The sequence below is a fragment of the Rattus norvegicus genome, chromosome 15, assembly GCF_021556685.1.
Source record: "Rattus norvegicus strain SHRSP/BbbUtx chromosome 15, alternate assembly SHRSP_T2T, whole genome shotgun sequence".
Classification (NCBI taxonomy): domain Eukaryota; kingdom Metazoa; phylum Chordata; class Mammalia; order Rodentia; family Muridae; genus Rattus; species Rattus norvegicus.
Genome location: NC_141548.1, coordinates 37052865 through 37075084, shown reverse-complemented (window position 1 = coordinate 37075084; position 22220 = coordinate 37052865). Strand labels below are relative to the sequence as shown.

Below are 22220 nucleotides of genomic sequence, written 5' to 3'. Positions count from 1 at the left end.
ACCACAAACCCACATTAAAAAGCTGCATACGCTGGCATGCATCTGTAATCTCAGCGTACAGAGAAGTGGATGACAGAAACGGAGCAACTCCCCGAAGCCTAGCCGACAGCAAGCCTGGAGTGCAGGGCACTGCTGACAGACTTTGCCCCAATAAGGTGGGAGGGCGAGCACAGGGCACTGCTGACAGACTTTGCCCCAATAAGGTGGGAGGGCGAGCACAGGGCACTGCTGACAGACTTTGCCCCAATAAGGTGGGAGGGCGAGCACAGGGCACTGCTGACAGACTTTGCCCCAATAAGGTGAGAGGGCGAGCACAGGGCACTGCTGACAGACTTTGCCCCAATAAGGTGGGAGGGCGAGCACAGGGCACTGCTGACAGACTTTGCCCCAATAAGGTGGGAGGGCGAGCACAGGGCACTGCTGACAGACTTTGCCCCAATAAGGTGGGAGGGCGAGCACAGGGCACTGTTGACAGACTTTGCCCCAATAAGGTGGGAGGGCGAGTGCAGGGCACTGCTGACAGACTTTGCCCCAATAAGGTGGGAGGGCGAGTGCAGGGCACTGCTGACAGACTTTGCCCAATAAGGTGGGGGGGGGGGGTCGAGCACAGGGCACTGCTGGCAGACTTTGCCCTAATAAGGTGGGAGGGCGAGCACAGGGCACTGCTGACAGACTTTGCCCAATAAGGTGGGAGGGTGAGCACAGGGCACTGCTGACAGACTTTGCCCCAATAAGGTGGGAGGGCGAGCACAGGGCACTGCTGACAGACTTTGCCCCAATAAGGTGGGAGGGCGAGCACAGGGCACTGCTGACAGACTTTGCCCCAATAAGGTGGGAGGGCGAGCACAGGGCACTGCTGACAGACTTTGCCCCAATAAGGTGGGAGGGCGAGCACAGGGCACTGCTGACAGACTTTGCCCCAATAAGGTGAGAGGGCGAGCACAGGGCACTGCTGACAGACTTTGCCCCAATAAGGTGGGAGGGCGAGCACAGGGCACTGCTGACAGACTTTGCCCCAATAAGGTGGGAGGGCGAGCACAGGGCACTGCTGACAGACTTTGCCCCAATAAGGTGGGAGGGCGAGCACAGGGCACTGTTGACAGACTTTGCCCCAATAAGGTGGGAGGGCGAGCACAGGGCACTGCTGACAGACTTTGCCCCAATAAGGTGGGAGGGCGAGTGCAGGGCACTGCTGACAGACTTTGCCCAATAAGGTGGGGGGGGGGGTCGAGCACAGGGCACTGCTGGCAGACTTTGCCCTAATAAGGTGGGAGGGCGAGCACAGGGCACTGCTGACAGACTTTGCCCAATAAGGTGGGAGGGTGAGCACAGGGCACTGCTGACAGACTTTGCCCCAATAAGGTGGGAGGGCGAGCACAGGGCACTGCTGACAGACTTTGCCCCAATAAGGTGGGAGGGCGAGCACAGGGCACTGCTGACAGACTTTGCCCCAATAAGGTGGGAGGGCGAGCACAGGGCACTGCTGACAGACTTTGCCCCAATAAGGTGGGAGGGCGAGTGCAGGGCACTGCTGACAGACTTTGCCCCAATAAGGTGGGAGGGCGAGCACAGGGCACTGCTGACAGAATTTGCCCCAATAAGGTGGGAGGGCGAGCACAGGGCACTGCTGACAGACTTTGCCCCAATAAGGTGGGAGGGCGAGCGCAGGGCACTGCTGACAGACTTTGCCCCAATAAGGTGAGAGGGCGAGCACAGGGCACTGCTGACAGACTTTGCCCCAATAAGGTGGGAGGGCGAGCACAGGGCACTGCTGACAGAATTTGCCCCAATAAGGTGGGAGGGCGAGCACAGGGCACTGCTGACAGAATTTGCCCCAATAAGGTGGGAGGGCGAGCACAGGGCACTGCTGACAGACTTTGCCCCAATAAGGTGGGAGGGCGAGCACAGGGCACTGCTGACAGACTTTGCCCCAATAAGGTGAGAGGGCGAGCACAGGGCACTGCTGACAGACTTTGCCCCAATAAGGTGGGAGGGCGAGCACAGGGCACTGCTGACAGAATTTGCCCCAATAAGGTGGGAGGGCGAGCACAGGGCACTGCTGACAGACTTTGCCCCAATAAGGTGGGAGGGCGAGCACAGGGCACTGCTGACAGAATTTGCCCCAATAAGGTGAGAGGGCGAGCACAGGGCACTGCTGACAGACTTTGCCCCAATAAGGTGGGAGGGCGAGCACAGGGCACTGCTGACAGAATTTGCCCCAATAAGGTGGGAGGGCGAGCACAGGGCACTGCTGACAGACTTTGCCCCAATAAGGTGGGAGGGCGAGCGCAGGGCACTGCTGACAGACTTTGCCCCAATAAGGTGGGAGGGCGAGCACAGGGCACTGCTGACAGACTTTGCCCCAATAAGGTGGGAGGGCGAGTACAGGGCACTGCTGACAGACTTTGCCCAATAAGGTGGGAGGGCGAGTACAGGGCACTGCTGACAGACTTTGCCCAATAAGGTGGGAGGGCTGGTTAGTAAGGTGGCTCAGTGGGCAAAGGTACCTGCTAACCAAAGACACAAGCACAAGAGTAAACTAACTCCAAGGGTTGTCCTCTGAACATGTGCTTGCTTGTACACACACACACACAAGCACACACCCCACTGCACACATCAGTAAGAGAAGCATGTGTATGTGTGTATACTGTATGCATGTGGAAGCCGGAGGTGAACATCTGGTGTTTTCCTCTACCATTTGTGTTATTTTTTGAGAGTCTCTCAATGAACCTGGAGTTCACCACTGGCTAGGCCAATTTACCCTCAGGTTCCAGGGATCTGCCTACCCTCCATTCCTCCAGCACTGGAGTTAAGAGGCATGCACTAACATAGCCAGTTTTTTATATGGGTGCTGGGAATCTAGACTCAGGTCCAAATGCCTCAACGGCAGGCATGTACCTATCGTGCCATCTCCACAACCCTTTGCTTTTGTTTTGAGGCAGTCTCATATACCCCAGGGTGGCCCAAACTCAACAAATAGCAGAAGGTGGCCTTGAATTTCTAGTTCTGGTACCTCCACCTCCAAAGTGCTGGGGTTATAGGCATGGACCATCAGCTCTGGCTTTAAGTGTGCTGGAGACAGAATCCAAGCCTGCATACATACTCCATAAGTACTCTTATCAATGGAGCTACACCCCCAGCTTCCACTTGTTTAAAGTGTTAAAATGATTTTAAAACTACTGGGAGATGTCTCATTGGATAAAGTACTTGCCATGCAAAAGGTGAGGACCTGCATAGGAATCCCCAGAACTACTGTAAAATTGGGCAGGATAGTACATGTCTGTAACCCAAGGAGAATCCCAAGAGGCTTGGAGTCTACCCATCAGAGCTTAACAATAGAGAGGTCTTGTCTTAAACAAGATGATGGCAATGACTAATGGGTCATTTGCACTGTGACACCCCCCTAACACACACACCAACACCAACACCCACCCTTCCACACCCCTACCTGTACTCAAACATGAACACACATGTATACATACACACACACACACACACACACACACACACACACACACACCGAGTTTTAAAAATTATTTGATTGGTTATAACACACATAGACATAGTAATCAATCAAACATATGGTATTCAATGTATAGTATGCTTAATATATTGTATAAACTATACTATAAAGATAAGAAATTAAAAATTTATCTCATCAAACCTCAATTATTTGTATACTAAATTTAACACTCAAGATATTGAAAACAAAAACCTATTGTCTAGTCAATTAACATAATTATCAATGATCATGACAGCTTTCAAAAATCACAACTTTGAAGAAAGTCAGTAATTTGAAAGTGTGTCTTTCAGTGTGTTTGCAATATTAAGCGTGTTCTTCAGTACTTAGAGTCAGGTATCAAGAACTGTTTGGAAACTTTCAAACCCTTAGGCCACAATGAGTAATAGGGAACCAGCTGGTAGAGCAGTAGCTAAAAGGGCCAGAGTGGTGGCAATGGAATGACTATTTAGAGTAGTCATGACAGATTGCCTTACTATGCTCAAACCCAGTCAGAGTCCTGTATGAGGATCAGCTCTAACAGCCTCTGAGAAAGATACAGAGAAGTAGAGTGGATAAAGACTTGAGGCAGCTGACCAGCATCAGTGGAAACTGGGGTTCCCTAGCAAAGACACAAAAGCAGAGATGCAATTTGTCCCCCAAAAGCTGCCCTACAGGACTAACTAACAGAACTAGAGCATCTGTAGGTGACAGAAGACCTAAAACTCAAAGGGAAGAAGTTACATGTGACAAACTGTCGGAGAATTGCTTGCCCACAGTACTGACAATCACCAAGGGAGAACATCTATGCTTCTTTGGTAACCTTGGTGAGGCACAGTCAACAGGACAAGAATCTGTCCACTTCTCCTATGCCTTCAATATGGCAATCATATAGATGTTCTTCAGAATAAACTAAGACATCTTGATTCAAGATTCAGCAACCACACAAAGGGAAAAAAATCCATATTATGTGTGTTTATAAACATATACCAAAGAGGGCTGGAGGAATGGCTAAGAATATATACTACTTTTCCAGAGGACCGAAGTTCCCACATCGGATGGCTCACGACCACCTATAACCCCAGCTCCATGAAGCTTTAGCGTCTCTAGCCTCTGCAGGCCCTGTACTAATGTGAACTCGCCTCCCCACTGTACACACAAGTAGTTCAGATCATAATAAAAAACAAATTTAAATACATTTGCATATATTTACATATAAACATATATATTTATATAGATCATATGGCATTATATAATGATATATTTGTACATATTTATTATACAGCCAATTTATTTTATATAAAATATATTTACATGTCTCATAAATATATTCAATTTAATATATAAGCTTATGTATTATATATAACACATGTTTATAAAAATATGATTTATATATAAATTACAGTGTATGTATATATGTATGTGTGTGTATATATAAAAGAAACCCTTTCAAAGTTACCTTGTGATCACAGAATCACTAAAATACCAGGCTAGGAATCAAATCCTTTGCCCTGTCCAGCATTCTGCAATTTACATTGAAAGTCTGAAAACCTTCAAGACATGACATGTCTTCATGTACACCACACACTGCTGCTAGCATAGAGTCAGCCTCAAGTGCCTTATATTGTTCCTTCTTTCTATACTCTCAAATAAAGAACAATTTAAAGTTAGTTATTTGATTTGCCTTTTCCTTGGCTCAGAATTAACTGTCAATTACCCACAAACCAAAAAGCTACAGTTTTCTGTCTTTACCTTCAGTGCTGAGGAGGACATGGGGACCACTCCCATAACTAAGGCTTTTGATCCTTTTTCCACACAAAGCTTCTAGTTTCTTGGGCACCAGGGTGCTCTGGTTATCTCCAGTTCCTAGACAGTTACTATAGTTCAGTCCAAACACGAAGACCTAGAAAACAAATACCTTTGCCTACATCATCTGACAAAACCACAGCTCCTTGCCCCTGCTCAGAAAATAAGACATACTCACGTCTAGTTTGATAGCCCAGGTGACAAGAAGAGACTAATAAAGATAGTAAGAAATTTGCAGTGTCTGCCGATAACACTCAGACTTTGCAATGTTAGTCTACACTACAGAACAGAAGGCACTAAAATACAAAACTGGAAAACACATCAAGGTGCTCTTCCTGAATTTCAGATTCTCTTCATCCCAAACCTATTCTCAGCCTTCAAACTATCAGGTTTCAAGTCCAACCCCACCAAAAGGCTCCCAAACTCAACTTGTTTCCAGTCTTACCTCATCACTGTCAGTGACATAGATCGCCTCGCTGGCCGAGATTCCAAAGACACATGCTTTCCTGATAGATCCAGTTTCCTGGGGCGAGAGCAGAGTGAAGATTGGCCACTTTCCTACATCTACCATGACTGTGGCTTTGGATGACTCCTATAAATCAGCTGACATCTCCGCTGCAAGTGAAAAATAAAACAAGAATAAATTAATACACACTAGGCTAAATTTAACAAGAGTCTTTAAATTATTAATAATGCCACCAAAAGATAATTCCAGAAAAATCTACCTACCATCAGTGAAATGGATCACTCACTTCCCCAATGTGTCAAATCCTTCTGGAACCTTCAAACCAGGCCTTTTCCTGAAAGGAGAGCGCAACATACTAGACACAGGTGTTCTCCTTGCCAAACACTAGCAGACTCACCTGTTACAAACACTAGCAGACTCACCTGTTACAAACACTAGCAGACTCACCTGTTACAAACACTAGCAGACTCACCTGTTACAAACACTAGCAGACTCACCTGTTACAAACACTAGCAGACTCACCTGTTACAAACACTCGCAGACTCACCTATTATAAACATGCACATGTTTCCAACAGAAAAGGCTGCTACCTATACGGATCTGGCCTCTCCTAGGGATATTTCACTCAGGGATTCAGAAAAACATTACAGCACTAAACCAGAATTCTGGCGGTAAGAGGCAGGTGAGTTTGAGACAGCCTGCTCTATCAGGACCGTTAGAGCTATATAAGAGATCCTGTCTCAAACAAGCAGACATTGCAATCCTCATTTTATCTGTCAGTTCTTATTTGCAGGCTGGGGGTGAGAGGAAATTAGAAAAATCAGAAGCATCATTTCCACCTCCACATTCACTGTGCCCAAACCCAGGGCACTGAAAAGCTTGTTCCTTATAGAAGGTCCCCACTACACAGAGCCACTGCTTCATGACAAAATGTGCTATTCCCCAGAAAGCTGAAAGTAGGTGAAGCTGCACGAGGAAGTGAATTAAAGTGTCTACAGACACACAGTATCACTCACACTTACAAAGAGAAGGCTGCCTATTCCAGTCTGGGTGCTGAGCGAATGACTGTGGACTTTTGGCCAGGCTCCGTGAGCTCAAATGGAGCCCTACAGGAAGGAGATACGTACAGACACAGACTCTGAACAATAGAGTTGTATGCAAGGAGTACTAGGTGGGCTCCAATTTCTGTAATGCTGAAAAGAAGTGGTGGGATTCCACGGGGTCTGTTCAAACACAAAGCCCTATCATGCCAGTGCATTTCCATTCTGCCTCTCAGCTCTGGAAACAGAACAGAACTAGCTTTCGTAGTGAGGACCCAGAATGCTGACATTCCCGCTAACTCCCCTTCGCTCTTTAAAATCAGCCACTAAAGACAGTTCTTTCTGCACTAACCCCTGCCTTACACACACACACACACACACACACACACACACACACTATGAGAGTGTAATGGGGCTTCAGCACACCAGCCAATCCCTCAGTTCCTACCACCCAGAGACTGCTCCCAATAGCACCAAGGATTAGCCCTAACATCATCTCACACATTCAATGAGGTGTGGGCACCATAAAATATCACTAGAGGTAACTGTCACTGTAACCAGACACCTCTAGTGATTCTTAAGCATTCTTAAGGATATGGATAAGGAAAAAAAAACAAACAATAAAGCCATTTCAAATGGTACAAAAGAATACTGGAAAGTTAAGTCTTCCCCACAGTGAAAGCAATCCCTATTATCAGTAGTTTGTACCCTTCCAGAGGTAATAAATACCTCTGTGTGTGTGTGTGTGTGTCCGCGCGAGCGCGCGTGCGTGTGACACAGAGAGATATCTGCGTCTGTGTGTACATGTCTAGCACAAATGTGTTTAAGAACAAAACAAAACTTCCTGGTTGCTGCCGCCGCAGAGAGCTCGTGGGCAGCACCCCGCGAGCAAACTTGAGCCTTGGGACCACAGGTAAGACCAACTTTTCTGCTGCAAGTGACCTGCCTGATGAACTCGGGACACACATAGGCAGAATTCCTCTAGGACCGGACACTCCCTGTGTTTACCGGAAGTCCCACACCCGCGGATCCTGGCCCGCAGCAGCTCTCTGCTCCCAGACCCCGTGGGAGAGAGACCTCACCGCCTGGTCAGGTGGGCACTCCTGAGGCTGCAGAGCAGAAGAGACCACCAACACTGCCCACCCCTGCCCACATCCCTGGCCCAAGAGGAAACTGTATAAGGCCTCTGGGTTCCCGTGGGGGAGGGCCCAGGAGCGGCAGGACCCCTGCGCCTGAGACACCCCCGGAACCTGAAGGAACAGACCGGATAAACAGTTCTCTGCACCCAAATCCTGTGGGAGGGAGAGCTAAACCTTCAGAGAGGCAGACACGCCTGGGAAACTAGAAGAGACTGCACTCTGCACACATTACTGATTCCAGAGGAAAACACCGAACGCCATCTGGAACCCTGGTGCACTGAACCTCCCGGAAACGGCAGCGCAGATCTTCCTGGTTGCTGCTGCCTCAGAGAGCTCATGGGCAGCACCCCGCGAGCAAACTTGAGCATTGGGACCACAGGTAAGACCAACTTTTCTGCTGCAAGTGACCTGCCTGGTGAACTCAAGACACAGGCCCACAGGAACAGCTGAAGACCTGTAGAGAGGAAAAACTACACACCCGAAAGCAGAACACTCTGTCCCCATAACAGGCTGAAAGAAAACAGGAAAACAGGTCTACAGCACTCCTGACACACAGGCTTATAGGATAGTCTAGCCACTGTCAGAAAGAGCAGAACAAAGTAACACTAGAGATAATCTGATGGCGAGAGGCAAGCGCAGGAACCCAAGCAACAGAAACCAACACTACATGGCAACATCGGAGCCCAATTCTCCCATCAAAACAAACATGGAATATCCAAACACACCAGAAAAGCAAGATCTAGTTTCAAAATCATATTTGATCATGATGCTGGAGGACTTCAAGAAAGACGTGAAGAACTCCCTTAGAGAACAAGTAGAAGCCTACAGAGAGGAATCGCAAAAATCCCTGAAAGAATTCCAGGAAATCATAAACAAACAGTTGAAGGAATTAAAAATGGAAATAGAAGCAATCAAGAAAGAACACATGGAAACAACCCTGGATATAGAAAACCAAAAGAAGAGACAAGGAGCTGTAGATACAAGCTTCACCAACAGAATACAAGAGATGGAAGAGAGAATCTCAGGAGCAGAAGATTCCATAGAAATCATTGACTCAACTGTCAAAGATAATGTAAAGCAGAAAAAGCTACTGGTCCAAAACATACAGGAAATCCAGGACTCAATGAGAAGATCAAACCTAAGGATAATAGGTATAGAAGAGAGTGAAGACTCCCAGCTCAAAGGACCAGTAAATATCTTCAACAAAATCATAGAAGAAAACTTCCCTAACCTAAAGAAAGAGATACCCATAGGCATACAAGAAGCCTACAGAACTCCAAATAGATTGGACCAGAAAAGAAACACCTCCCGTCACATAATAGTCAAAACACCAAACGCACAAAATAAAGAAAGAATATTAAAAGCAGTAAGGGAAAAAGGTCAAGTAACATATAAAGGGAGACCTATCAGAATCACACCAGACTTTTCGCCAGAAACTATGAAGGCCAGAAGATCCTGGACAGATGTCATACAGACCCTAAGAGAACACAAATGCCAGCCCAGGTTACTGTATCCTGCAAAACTCTCAATTAACATAGATGGAGAAACCAAGATATTCCATGACAAAAACAAATTTACACAATATCTTTCTACAAATCCAGCACTACAAAGGATAATAAAGGGTAAAGCCCAACATAAGGAGGCAAGCTATACCCTAGAAGAAGCAAGAAAGTAATCGTCTTGGCAATAAAACAATGAGAAGAAAAGCACACAAACATAACCTCACATCCAAATATGAATATAACAGGAAGCAATAATCACTATTCCTTAATATCTCTCAACATCAATGGCCTCAACTCCCCAATAAAAAGACATAGATTAACAAACTGGATACGCAACGAGGACCCTGCATTCTGCTGCCTACAGGAAACACACCTCAGAGACAAAGACAGACACTACCTCAGAGTGAAAGGCTGGAAAACAACTTTCCAAGCAAATGGTCCGAAGAAGCAAGCTGGAGTAGCCATTCTAATATCAAATAAAATCAATTTTCAACTAAAATTCATCAAAAAAGATAAGGAAGGACACTTCATATTCATCAAAGGAAAAATCCACCAAGATGAACTCTCAATCCTAAATATCTATGCCCCAAATACAAGGGCACCTACATACGTAAAAGAAACCTTACTAAAGCTCAAAACACACATTGCACCTCACACAATAATAGTAGGAGATTTCAACACCCCACTCTCATCAATGGACAGATCATGGAAACAGAAATTAAACAGAGACGAAGACAGACTAAGAGAAGTCATGAGCCAAATGGACTTAACAGATATTTATAGAACAGTCTATCCTAAAGCAAAAGGATATACCTTCTTCTCAGCTCCTCATGGTACTTTCTCCAAAACTGACCATATAATTGGTCAAAAAACGGGCCTTAACAGGTACAGAAAGATAGAAATAATCCCATGCGTGCTATCGGACCACCACGGCCTAAAACTGGTCTTCAATAACAATAAGGGAAGAATGCCCACATATACGTGGAAATTGAACAATGCTCTACTCAATGATAACCTGGTAAAGGAAGAAATAAAGAAAGAAATTAAAAACTTTTTAGAATTTAATGAAAATGAAGGTACAACATTCCCAAACTTATGGGACACAATGAAAGCTGTGCTAAGAGGAAAACTCTAGCGCTGAGTGCCTGCAGAAAGAAACAGGAAAGAGCATATGTTAGCAGCTTGACAGCACACCTAAAAGCTCTAGAACAAAAAGAAGCAAATACACCCAGGAGGAGTAGAAGGCAGGAAATAATCAAACTCAGAGCTGAAATCAACCAAGTAGAAACAAAAAGGACTATAGAAAGAATCAACAGAACCAAAGGTTGGTTCTTTGAGAAAATCAACAAGATAGATAAACCCTTAGCCAGACTAACGAGCGGACACAGAGAGGGTGTCCAAATTAACAAAATCAGAAATGAAAAGGGAGACATAACTACAGATTCAGAGGAAATTAAAAAAATCATCAGGGGGCTGGGGATTTAGCTCAGTGGTAGAGCGCTTACCTAGGAAGCGCAAGGCCCTGGGTTCGGTCCCCAGCTCCGAAAAAAAAAAAAAAAAAGAATTAAAGTGAGAAAAGTCAAATAATTTAAAAAAAAATCATCAGATCTTAGTATAAAAGCCGATATTCAACAAAACTTGAAAATCTGCAAGAAATGGACAATTTCCTAGACAGATACCAGGTACCGAAGTTAAATCAGGAACAGATAAACCAGTTAAACAACCCCATAACTCCTAAGGAAATAGAAGCAGTCATTAAAGGTTTCCCAACCAAAAAGAGCCCAGGTCCAGACGGGTTTAGTGCAGAATTCTATCAGACCTTCATAGAAGACCTCATACCAATATTATGCAAACTATTCCACAAAATTGAAACAGATGGATCACTACCGAACTCCTTCTATGAAGCCACAATTACTCTTATACCTAAACCACACAAAGACCCAACAAAGAAAGAGAACTTCAGACCAATTTCCCTTATGAATATCGACGCAAAAATACTCAATAAAATTCTGGCAAACCGAATCCAAGAGCACATCAAAACAATCATCCACCATGATCAAGTAGGCTTCATCCCAGGCATGCAGGGATGGTTTAATATACGGAAAACCATCAACGTGATCCATTATATAAACAAACTGAAAGAACAAAACCACATGATCATTTCATTAGATGCTGAGAAAGCATTTGACAAAATTCAACACCCCTTCATGATAAAAGTCCTGGAAAGAATAGGAATTCAAGGCCCATACCTAAACATAGTAAAAGCCATATACAGCAAACCAGTTGCTAACATTAAACTAAATGGAGAGAAACTTGAAGCAATCCCACTAAAATCAGGGACTAGACAAGGCTGCCCACTCTCTCCCTACTTATTCAATATAGTTCTTGAAGTTCTATCCAGAGCAATCAGACAACAAAAGGAGGTCAAGGGGATACAGATCGGAAAAGAAGAAGTCAAAATATCACTATTTGCAGATGATATGATAGTATATTTAAGGGATCCCAAAAGTTCCACCAGAGAACTACTAAAGCTGATAAACAACTTCAGCAAAGTGGCTGGGTATAAAATTAACTCAAATAAATCAGTTGCCTTCCTCTATACAAAAGAGAAACAAGCCGAGAAAGAAATTAGGGAAACGACACCCTTCATAATAGACCCAAATAATATAAAGTACCTCGGTGTGACTTTAACCAAGCAAGTAAAAGATTTGTACAATAAGAACTTCAAGACACTGAAGGAAGAAATTGAAGAAGACCTCAGAAGATGGAAAGATCTCCCATGCTCATGGATTGGCAGGATTAATATAGTAAAAATGGCCATTTTACCAAAAGCAATCTACAGATTCAATGCAATCCCCATCAAAATACCAATCCAATTCTTCAAAGAGTTAGACAGAACAATTTGCAAATTCATCTGGAATAACAAAAAACCCAGGATAGCTAAAGCTATCCTCAACAATAAAAGGACTTCAGGGGGAATTACTATCCCTGAACTCAAGCAGTATTATAGAGCAATAGTGATAAAAACTGCATGGTATTGGTACAGAGACAGACAGATAGACCAATGGAATAGAATTGAAGACCCAGAAATGAACCCACACACCTATGGTCACTTGATTTTTGACAAAGGAGCCAAAACCATCAAATGGAAAAAAGATAGCATTTTCAGCAAATGGTGCTGGTTCAACTGGAGGTCAACATGTAGAAGAATGCAGATCGATCCATGCTTATCACCCTGTACAAAGGTTAAGTCCAAGTGGATCAAGGACCTCCACATCAAACCAGACACACTCAAACTAATAGAAGAAAAACTAGGGAAGCATCTGGAACACATGGGCACTGGAAAAAATTTCCTGAAGAAAACACCAATGGCTTATCTCTAAGATGAAGAATAGACAAATGGGATCTCATAAAACTGCAAAGCTTCTGTAAGGCAAAGGACACTGTGGTTAGGACAAAACGGCAACCAACAGATTGGGAAAAGATCTTTACCAATCCTACAACAGATAGAGGCCTTATATCCAAAATATACAAAGAACTCAAGAAGTTAGACCGCAGAGAGACAAATAACCCAATTAAAAAATGGGGTTCAGAGCTAAACAAACAATTCACAGCTGAGGAATGCCGAATGGCTGAGAAACACCTAAAGAAATGTTCAACATCTTTAGTCATAAGGGAAATGCAAATCAAAACAACCCTGAGATTTCACCTCATGCCAGTGAGAATGGCTAAGATCAAAAACTCAGGTGACAGCAAATGCTGGGGAGGATGCGGAGAAAGAGGAACACTCCTCCATTGTTGGTGGTGTTGCAGACTGGTACAACCATTCTGGAAATCAGTCTGGAGGTTCCTCAGAAAATTGGACATTGAAATGCCTGAGGATCCAGCTATACCTCTCTTGGGCATATACCCAAAAGATGCCCCAACATATAAAAAAGACACGTGCTCCACTATGTTCATCACAGCCTTATTTATAATAGCCAGAAGCTGGAAAGAACCCAGATGCCCTTCAACAGAGGAATGAATACAGAAAATGTGGTACATCTACACAATGGAATATTACTCAGCTATCAAAAACAATGACTTTATGAAATTCGTAGGCAAATGGTTGGAACTGGAAAATATCATCCTGAGTGAGCTAACCCAATCACAGAAAGACATACATGGTATGCACTCATTGATAAGTGGCTATTAGCCAAAATGCTTGAATTATCCTAGATGCCTAGAACAAATGAAACTCAAGACGGATGATCAAAATGTGAATGCTTCACTCCTTCTTTAAAAGGGGAACAAGAATACCCTTGGCAGGGAATAGAGAGGCAAAGATTAAAACAGAGACTGAAGGAACACCCATTCAGAGCCTGTCCCACATGTAGCCCATACATATACAGCCACCCAATTAGACAATATGGATGAAGCAAAGAAGTGCAGACCGACAGGAGCAGGATGTAGATCGCTCCTGAGAGACACAGCCAGAATACAGCAAATACAGAGGCGAATGCCAGCAGCAAACCACTGAACTGAGAATAGGACCCCCGTTGAAGGAATCAGAGAAAGAACTGGAAGAGCTTGAAGGGGCTCAAGACCCCATATGTACAACAATGCCAAGCAACCAGAGCTTCCAGGGACTAAGCCACTACCTAAAGACTATACATGGACTGACCCTGGACTCTGACCTCATAGGTAGCAATGAATATCCTAGTAAGAGCACCAGTGGAAGGGGAAGCACTGGGTCCTGCTAAGACTGAACCCCCAGTGAACTAGACTGGTGGGGGGAGGGCGGCAATGGGGGGAGGGTGGGGAGGGGAACACCCATAAGGAAGGGGAGGGGGAGGGGGATGTTTGCCCGGAAACCGGGAAAGGGAATAACACTCGAAATGTATATAAGAAATACTCAAGTTAATTAAAAAAAAAAAAAAAAGAACAAAACACAAATGGAAGCTTTAATCATTTCTTTTTAATGGCAACTGCTCCCGCTTAGCCCTAGGAGAGCTCCTGCCCTTCACCAGTTCTAAGGAAGTCCATTTCGCTAATGTAACAGTGCCCCTTACTAGGGTCATTTAAGTAATTTGCTGCTTTATTCTGGAACACTGAGAGTACTGTTTAAATGTCTGAAAATACTGAAATTTCCTATGTTATACATAGATTTCAAAAAATGAAATAGCTGGGGGTTCAGGTCCAATAACTATTTACCATTGACAACTATTTCAAATTCCTTTATAACTCACCATAAATGTAGAGCAGAGTCAGTTTACCTGTCATTTATAAGTAGGGTCAGAGTAGCTCAAAGGGCAGCAACAAAGAGGTGAGGGGAGGAGGAGGAAGTAGAAATAAGAAATGTCCCGAATGTCAGGTCTGCACCTCTTACAGAGCAGATGGGGCAGAAGCCATGGATGATGTAAACGGTGCTAAGCAGGCTGCTGCTCCGAGAAAATTTAGAGGCGTCTTTCTTTTCATAGCACAAGCCATACAGAATTCAAATTTATCATTCAAATTTATCATTCAAATTTATAACATAGCATTCACATATGATCCAAGGCCAGCAAAAGTGACCAACGACTGGTCAAAATTGGTCATCTCTTGCCAAGCCTGAGAACCTGAACTTAACTTATAAGACCCAAATGGTAGAAGGACAGAACCAATTTCCAGAACTGTCCTATGCTGTCCACACCATAGCACATTCACATCAACATACAATAAAGCAACACACAAAATAAATAAAAATGTAATTTAAAAAGATTTAAATGTAAGATTCATAATGGGCTGAGGGCTGTAGCTCAGTTGATACAGTATTTTCTAACCATGTACAAAGCCCTAAGTTCAGTCCTGTAATACCTACACTATAGAAATGGAGGCAGAACCACAAATTCAAAATCATCCTTGCCTATGCAATGATTTTGAGACTAGCCTGGGATGGATACCTGAGACAGACAGGCAGGCAGGCAGGCAGGCAGGCAGGCAGGCAGGCAGACACAGAAAGGCGTGCATGAGCATACACACACACACACACACACACACACACACACACACAGAGAGAGAGAGAGAGAGAGAGAGAGAGAGAGAGAGAGAGAGAGAGAGAGAGCAGGTATGTTAAGTAGAGTTAGAGATTGATTTAAAACACAGTGATATTAAAAGCCATACAACTTTCAATGGTACAATTACTCTGACAAGTAACTCTGCCCTCAGGGCTTGGTAATTTCCTTCAAGATCAAGCTCACCTTGTAAATGAGGGTTAATTTTATGAGCTGAGTTTGAATGTGGCTAAATTAGGTGAAGCTTTACTTTACAAGGCAATTTATTGGAAGGCTGACAGTTTGAGAGTCGGTGTGAGAACCTGCTTAGACAGCTCTACAGGCACAGCCCTTCAACACACAAGACACAGTACTATCTTGGCATAGCAGCAGGGACAGCATCCTAAGTGAGTCCGGTGCTTCAGGCCCACATTTACTTTTAGCTAGTCAGTGTGCTATGTTTTTATCTGTTCTGAGCCTTGATTTCCCAAAAATCTGTTCCAGCTCTAAAACTCTGTAATTCATATTCAACATGTAAGAAGGTGCTGTGGGGGATTCTTGAGTACATGAAAGCCAGCGTTAACATGATCAGTCAGGAAGAAGGCCTGGCTAACAATATCATTGTTTATCATATAAAGAGCAGTATTAGTTAGGCTGGTCCAAACAGGAAACATGAGTATCAACAGATTTGCTATCAGCATGGGCTATTGTGTATGTAATCATATAATTATAAAAATATTAACCTACTTATTAAGGTAGGCAATTAAGTAAGTATATAAATATATGTGCGAGTGGAGGCCAGGGGTCAAGCTCAGGTATCTTCCTCTGTCTTATTTTCTGAGATTGTCTCTCACTGAACTTGGAATTCACTGACTTTCTACACTGTGTGGAGCAAGCCTGCAGGATCCACCTATTTCCACCTCCCAGCAACAGGTTCACTGACCAACAGGATCATACTCTGCTCTAGGAAATGCTTTCTCACCAACAGAATTAACACATTCAGCCCAAATCATTGGGTTTTTGTTATGCGTTTGGTTTCTGGAGATAATAAGCAATGGGAAGAACAGAGAAATGTCTGGCAGAGGCAGAAGTCAGAACATCTTTCAGCCACTAAGACTGTTCACTGTATCTGTATTCTAAGGCCTTGCATCGTCTCTGCCCATTAGCACTGCAGATCAATAACCCACTCTCCAGCATGGCTTTTCCCAGCTACGGTGCTATTTCTCAGAGAGCCTGTGGCATATGGTGGAAAGATTATTGTATACTCTCAAAGGTACATTCAGAGAATACACATGCAGACCTTCCAAATTTAGAACTGATGGCTGAAGAAGCAGTGACTCTTCTGAGGCCTCTTAGAAGCCTGTTTCTTTTACTTTCCCCCAGGAACCAAGGTTAAGATGAGATGCAGAAATTTGTATTTTGTTGACTTGGCAAAAACCATTCTTGAAAATGTTTACAGAGTTTAAAAAGTCAGGAAATGGAGGTCAATAGTACAAGAAAGTTTGTTTTGATGAAATAATAGTCTTGATATTATAAAATATTAAGAATTTACAGCTGACCTATAAGTCTATGTCTTTAATAGACTCAGGGCTCCCCGCCCAGACTAACCAGAATGTATTTGGAACACAGGGAATGATGTCACCCACAGGATTTTCTCCCTCTGAACAGCTCTTCTGCTGACCTGAAAGGAAAAGAAAATACAGAAAGCAACTCTTCAAAGCTGGACAGCGCCAATGTTCTAAGCAGTCTGCTGCGGTCTGGGGAGCGGGAAGGAGTCTGCAGCTCTAGCATGAAACAGGTAGGTGGTGAGGGCCAGGGCTCCAGAGGTTGAACATCCCCAGCCTCTGTGCTACAACCACACTTATGTTATTAGACGCTACTGTGTCAGATACACACAGGACTTCTAAACTTCAAACTGTGTTGAACTAGCCACTTATATATACCTTGAAGATCCCTACAGCCATGTCTTTTATAAACTGGATGGGATCTGATTTTAGTCCTTGGTTTAAGAAGCGGAGCTGCCTCACAGCTCAGCTCTTTTTGAAGTTCAGGAGCTATTGATAAAGTCTAAGACACCTCCCACATACACACACGCAAAGCCAAATAATAATGTGAAACAAATTCATAGTGTAGCTAACTTAATTCCTCTGCAATTGCCATAGATACCAATGATGCCAGGAACACTGTAAAGAGCAATATAGTCATGGCCTCGGCCCTCTGAAGGTCAAAGGCCTGATAGGGGTCTGATACCAGGTGGAAACCTTAAACGCAAAAACCATACTGGGCTACACAAAGGATGGGAGACAGCATGCAACTCCACAGGCCATGTGACACAACCATGTGCTGTCTGCAAAATGACAATTATATGAAAATTATTTATCACAGAAAAGCTGTCATATGGAATTCTAGCGCTCAAATGCTCAGGGTTCTAGTAATAATAAAGTATAAACATTTGCTTAATAAAAACCACCTCATTCTTTCCAGAGCTGGTAATCCTTAACTTTCTTCCTTTCATATCAGCCTTCTCCACACCAGGATGATGGGAATGTGCTCTAAGAACCCATTCGTAGTCATCTGTTCTATTTTGTAGTTCACTGTATCTGTATTCTAGGAAAACTTTCAAATAAAGGGGTTCTACGGTTTGGGGCAAACGTTTTAGAGTACAACTTTACAACTACCATCCATTATGTTGCAACAGTAGATCAAGAAATCCTCTGGCTCACCATGGAGCCAATTGCTACCTGTGGCAACTCCTCCCATACCCACTCTGGTGGGCTTCTGGATGCTGAGATGCTGCTCACTCTCCCAATTAGCCTGGCATTACAGCTTGCAGGTCCAGACTAGTCTCTAAGACAGCTCAGCTTCAGATCTTCTAGACTAGGAACACCCTTCATAGCTTCTTCACTCATTCAGTGCTGGAAGGGCTACAAATACAATACAGTTTCAAGCATTTGCTGAGTCACTAATTCTATCACTGTCCCAACTGCTACCACAACTTACAGAACTGGGAAAGGAAAAGGGATAGTAAGCTCTGAACTGGGACAAGCACTGAATTCTCTCTTCATCAGACATGGCTAACTAAGGCCACCTGTATAGAGGTCAGTCTTCCAGCTTCATTTATAGACAGCCTGACTACTGTCCTAGAATTTCCCAACCTTGATGTATCAAATTCATTGTTTAAGATGAGAGTGGAAGGTCCTAGAGCTGTCCTCTCCCAAGAGACAGAAATTATTTCACTTGAAATACGACCTACGGTAATGGCCCTGGAAGCATTTCTTCAGCCCTGTCACCCAAGAGGCCACTTTTATTTCACTGTCCAGAAGTTTCTGGCAATTTTAGGACAGAGACTCTGACAGTTCATTATTATGTTAAAAGATGATACTGAAATCATGTGCTCTGGTTGGGAAACAAACCACCCGAGTGGCTATAGGATTAGCAGGAGAGAACATATTCCGTGATGTGGACTATGACCAGGGATACTTTTAGGCAAGAGGATCTGTATGAGTTCAAGGCTAAACTGGTCTACATAGCCAGTTCTAGGGCAGCCAAGGCTACATAGTGAGATCTTGTCCTAAAAACAAAGAAACAAACAAGACAAAAAACGGCAAGACAGAGCCCAGAAGTTGAACACCGTGGTCTAGATTCTACAGTCTGGAGGGACATGCAGACCTCAGAATTCCCTCCTCCAGGAAAGAGGTCTTTCTGTTGTTTTTAAGCTGTGGTCTGAAGTAAACAAGAAGCTGCTCAGAGAATTCCTAGGAAAGCTAACGTTTGTTTGTCCATTTCTGACGTGACAAACACATAAGAAATGACAGTTTGCTTAAGATTCCTTCTCCCATAGGTGCTTAAGGAAAATCTAACATGTCCTAAAAACTATAAGCATGATGCTAACTTCATCAAAGGACAAACTACCCGGGGGAGAACACAGCACATTCATCATTTAGATAACATCACAAAGTGTTAACTTAAAACCAGTAACATAATCACATCAGTAATAATCAAAGACACGGAAGAAAGTTAGTTATGTATTTAGCCAGTTACACAATCTTCACTGTATATTTCTTTGTGATTATAAGATTTAAAGGCTTGTCATCAAAGCATGCTACTAGACATATTGACATGTCTAGTTTGTGCTCAGGTCTCAATCCTGGGACTCTGTCCCCACAATTTATTTTTTCTCATGTATGAGAAAGTTATTCCAGTTAACAGCTGGACACTTGAAACATTCATGTTTGCAAACTACAGACTTTCCTAACACCTTCAGAGGATTCAGAAAAGACCTTCCAGAATGAACTCCAGTACATGAGTATGATAAAGTGTATGTACTACCACCAAAAGACAAAAGTAGACAGTTACTTGAACTGCTATTCACTATCTAAACTCTAGAATCAGGTAGACTTTGGTAGCTTCAATGCCCAAACTCTTGTTAGTGGCTTTCTCTTACAATCTGAAATTTTACTAAGTGAACGCTGGAGCTTCTCAAATTTCCAAAGTAAATAGAACTCACACCCTAAAATACAAAACGTTTTCTCTAGATAATAAAATTACAGATCGTATACATTTTTTCTTAATATTTATTTATATTTTCTAAAGTTTTCTTCATTTGCCTGTAAATGTTTTGTTTGTTATCAAGACAGGGCTCCTCTGTATAGTTCTGACTGTCCAGGAACTCACTCTGTAGACTTCTTATAAACTGTATATTGTGGCCTAGATATGTTGGATAACTTTAAATTCTGAGTCCACATTGTGAGCCAAATACATAGTAGATAATTATTAACTGATATGTTAGGAAATCTATTCTAGTTTAATGTAGTCCAGCAGTTTTCATCACATTACTGGAAACATGCAAGATAATAAAATGTTTTAAAATTTTAACTATAGATCTTATTAAGAAAGAAAGTGTATCTCAATGTCTTGTCTGGCCTCTAGATTCATAAAAGGCCCAACCTCTGTTTCTTATGCTTCTTTTTAAGTACCAAGACACAGAAAGAACCATTCAATTGCATGATTCTCAGATAAAGATCCCAGACTTCCCAGCTCCTGGAACACACAGGTCCTCCATTTAAAACCTTAGAAGACAAGTTTTAAGCTACAAGCTTCACAGCTTTGGCTTTCTGTATGTTTTCTGAGATTCGTGGAACTTAACCCTTTGGATCATAAGACTTAAAAATCACACAAGAAACACTTCAAAGATGAACACATCACTTCCTCTTCGATAGGCACAAAGAGGGGGAAAGAAAGGGGGAAAAAAAAAAAAAGCCCGCCCAGAAGTACTAGCAAAGTCACTGGTGCTCACACAATGGAATAAACCCAGGCCCCATATGAAGAGAACCTACATACTGTTGTGATTTTAACTGAAGCCAGAATTTAAACGACTCTAAACTCCCGTCAGGGTCCAAGCATCATCTCCTGCCCGCCGGCATTTCTTGCTTTTGATGCTACCCCCGCTACAGAGCACGCCAGTCCCAGAAACTCCGATTTTTGCCCACCACGAGCTTCAATCCTCGTAGAAACAGGGCAAAGGCAAGGGGGACTACGAATGTTTTTAAAAGCAACATTTATTGTCTTTTCAAACTGCAACCCTCCGCTTCTACGCTCTGCAGCCGTCAGCTGCCCACCGCTAACCTGCGTGCTTGGTGTTCCTCTCCAGTGGGACCGGCAGCGAGTTTCCTCAGAGGCAGGCCGCGGGCAACGCCATTTACTCAGCTCGCCGCCGCACACCTGGGTGAAGTTCCCGCAGGACAGAACGCCGGGGGTGCAGAGTGCGCGTCGCCGAAGGGTCGCGAACGCGCCTGGTGCGCACGGCCCTCGGGAGGGCGCGGACTTCGCAGCGGCCAAGCAAGGCCCCGCCCGGCTCCCCGGCTCGCCGCACCTCCGCCCTGCAGCGCTCTACCTGTCAGGCCTCCGGGCCAGGCCCTGAGCCCTCAGCGCCGCCGCCTTAATGGGCTCCTCCCCCACAGCCCCGGTGCGAGCGCTAGCGCCAGGGCCACCGGTCACGTGGGCGGGTCGCGTCACGTGGCACCGGAGCTGCGCGCGCCCTCCGTCTCCTCAGGCTCCTGCTCCGGTTTTGTTGTAGGCCGGGCCGCCGATGCAGCGCCGGGTCGCGTGGGTCTCCGGAGAGCGCGGGAAGGCGAAGGCGTCCCAGGATGGTAGCGGAGCTTGGCCTTCCTCTCACCCCGCCCTCTCCAGGCCGCTGTTTGTCAGCGCACGTGTCTCCCTGCACGGTCTGAGGAAGGCCTGGACACCTGCGTTAAGCCGACCGAGACAAGGCTCCTGAACGCTGACTATCTGCCCCGGAGCTGTGCTTGTGCTATGCGGGTAAACGGAGGTCCGGAAGGGAGCGACTGCTTTGTGCTTCATGCGTTTATCAGAAGAACACTTAATGAGTTGTAGGAACCCCTACTGCCCTAGGCTCTCCCATTTGGCACTAGAGACCAAAGTCTATACTTCCTGGCACCCAGCATCCAAGCAACCTTGTTCAGACTCACCTTTTCCCCAGTGGTAAATGCAAAATCCTTTGTTTTCTGTTTACCACTAAACAGATTTGGTCCTACAAAAACCCTACCGTCAGCCTTTATTTTCCCCGACTACAACGTGGCTTTCTCCCATAGAGAATTCTTGTTTCTCTTGAGTACTTTCGGTAGATTACATTTTTTCTTCCTTAAATTGCTGTAGACCTCCCTGGACTTTTCATTCTTTTGCCTTGATCTCAAATGTTCGGAATCACCATCTCCTTTCTTGAAAAACAAGGAGGAAG

At 44.3% G+C, this 22220-nt stretch overlaps 1 protein-coding gene across 12 annotated transcripts in view; it reads right to left on the bottom strand.

Moving 5' to 3' along the window:
• The window catches only part of Rcbtb1 (RCC1 and BTB domain containing protein 1), a 47477-nt gene extending 26074 nt beyond the window's left edge, over positions 1 to 21403 (bottom strand). For 5 of the 12 annotated variants that reach the window (XM_087586120.1, XM_087586125.1, XM_087586118.1 and 2 more), the window contains exons 1-5: positions 21089 to 21403; positions 17072 to 17144; positions 6035 to 6105; positions 5751 to 5920; positions 5252 to 5402 (exon numbers count right to left, since the gene is read on the bottom strand). In XM_087586120.1, coding sequence (XP_087442246.1) covers positions 5252 to 5402; positions 5751 to 5876 — 277 coding nt within the window. In that variant the 5' untranslated portion in view covers positions 5877 to 5920; positions 6035 to 6105; positions 17072 to 17144; positions 21089 to 21403. The remainder of the gene's footprint in view (positions 1 to 5251; positions 5403 to 5750; positions 5921 to 6034; positions 6106 to 17071; positions 17145 to 21088) is intronic. The other 7 variants (XM_087586119.1, XM_087586124.1, XM_087586121.1 and 4 more) reach the window with 4 other exon arrangements.
• Positions 21404 to 22220: the final 817 nt, after the last annotated feature.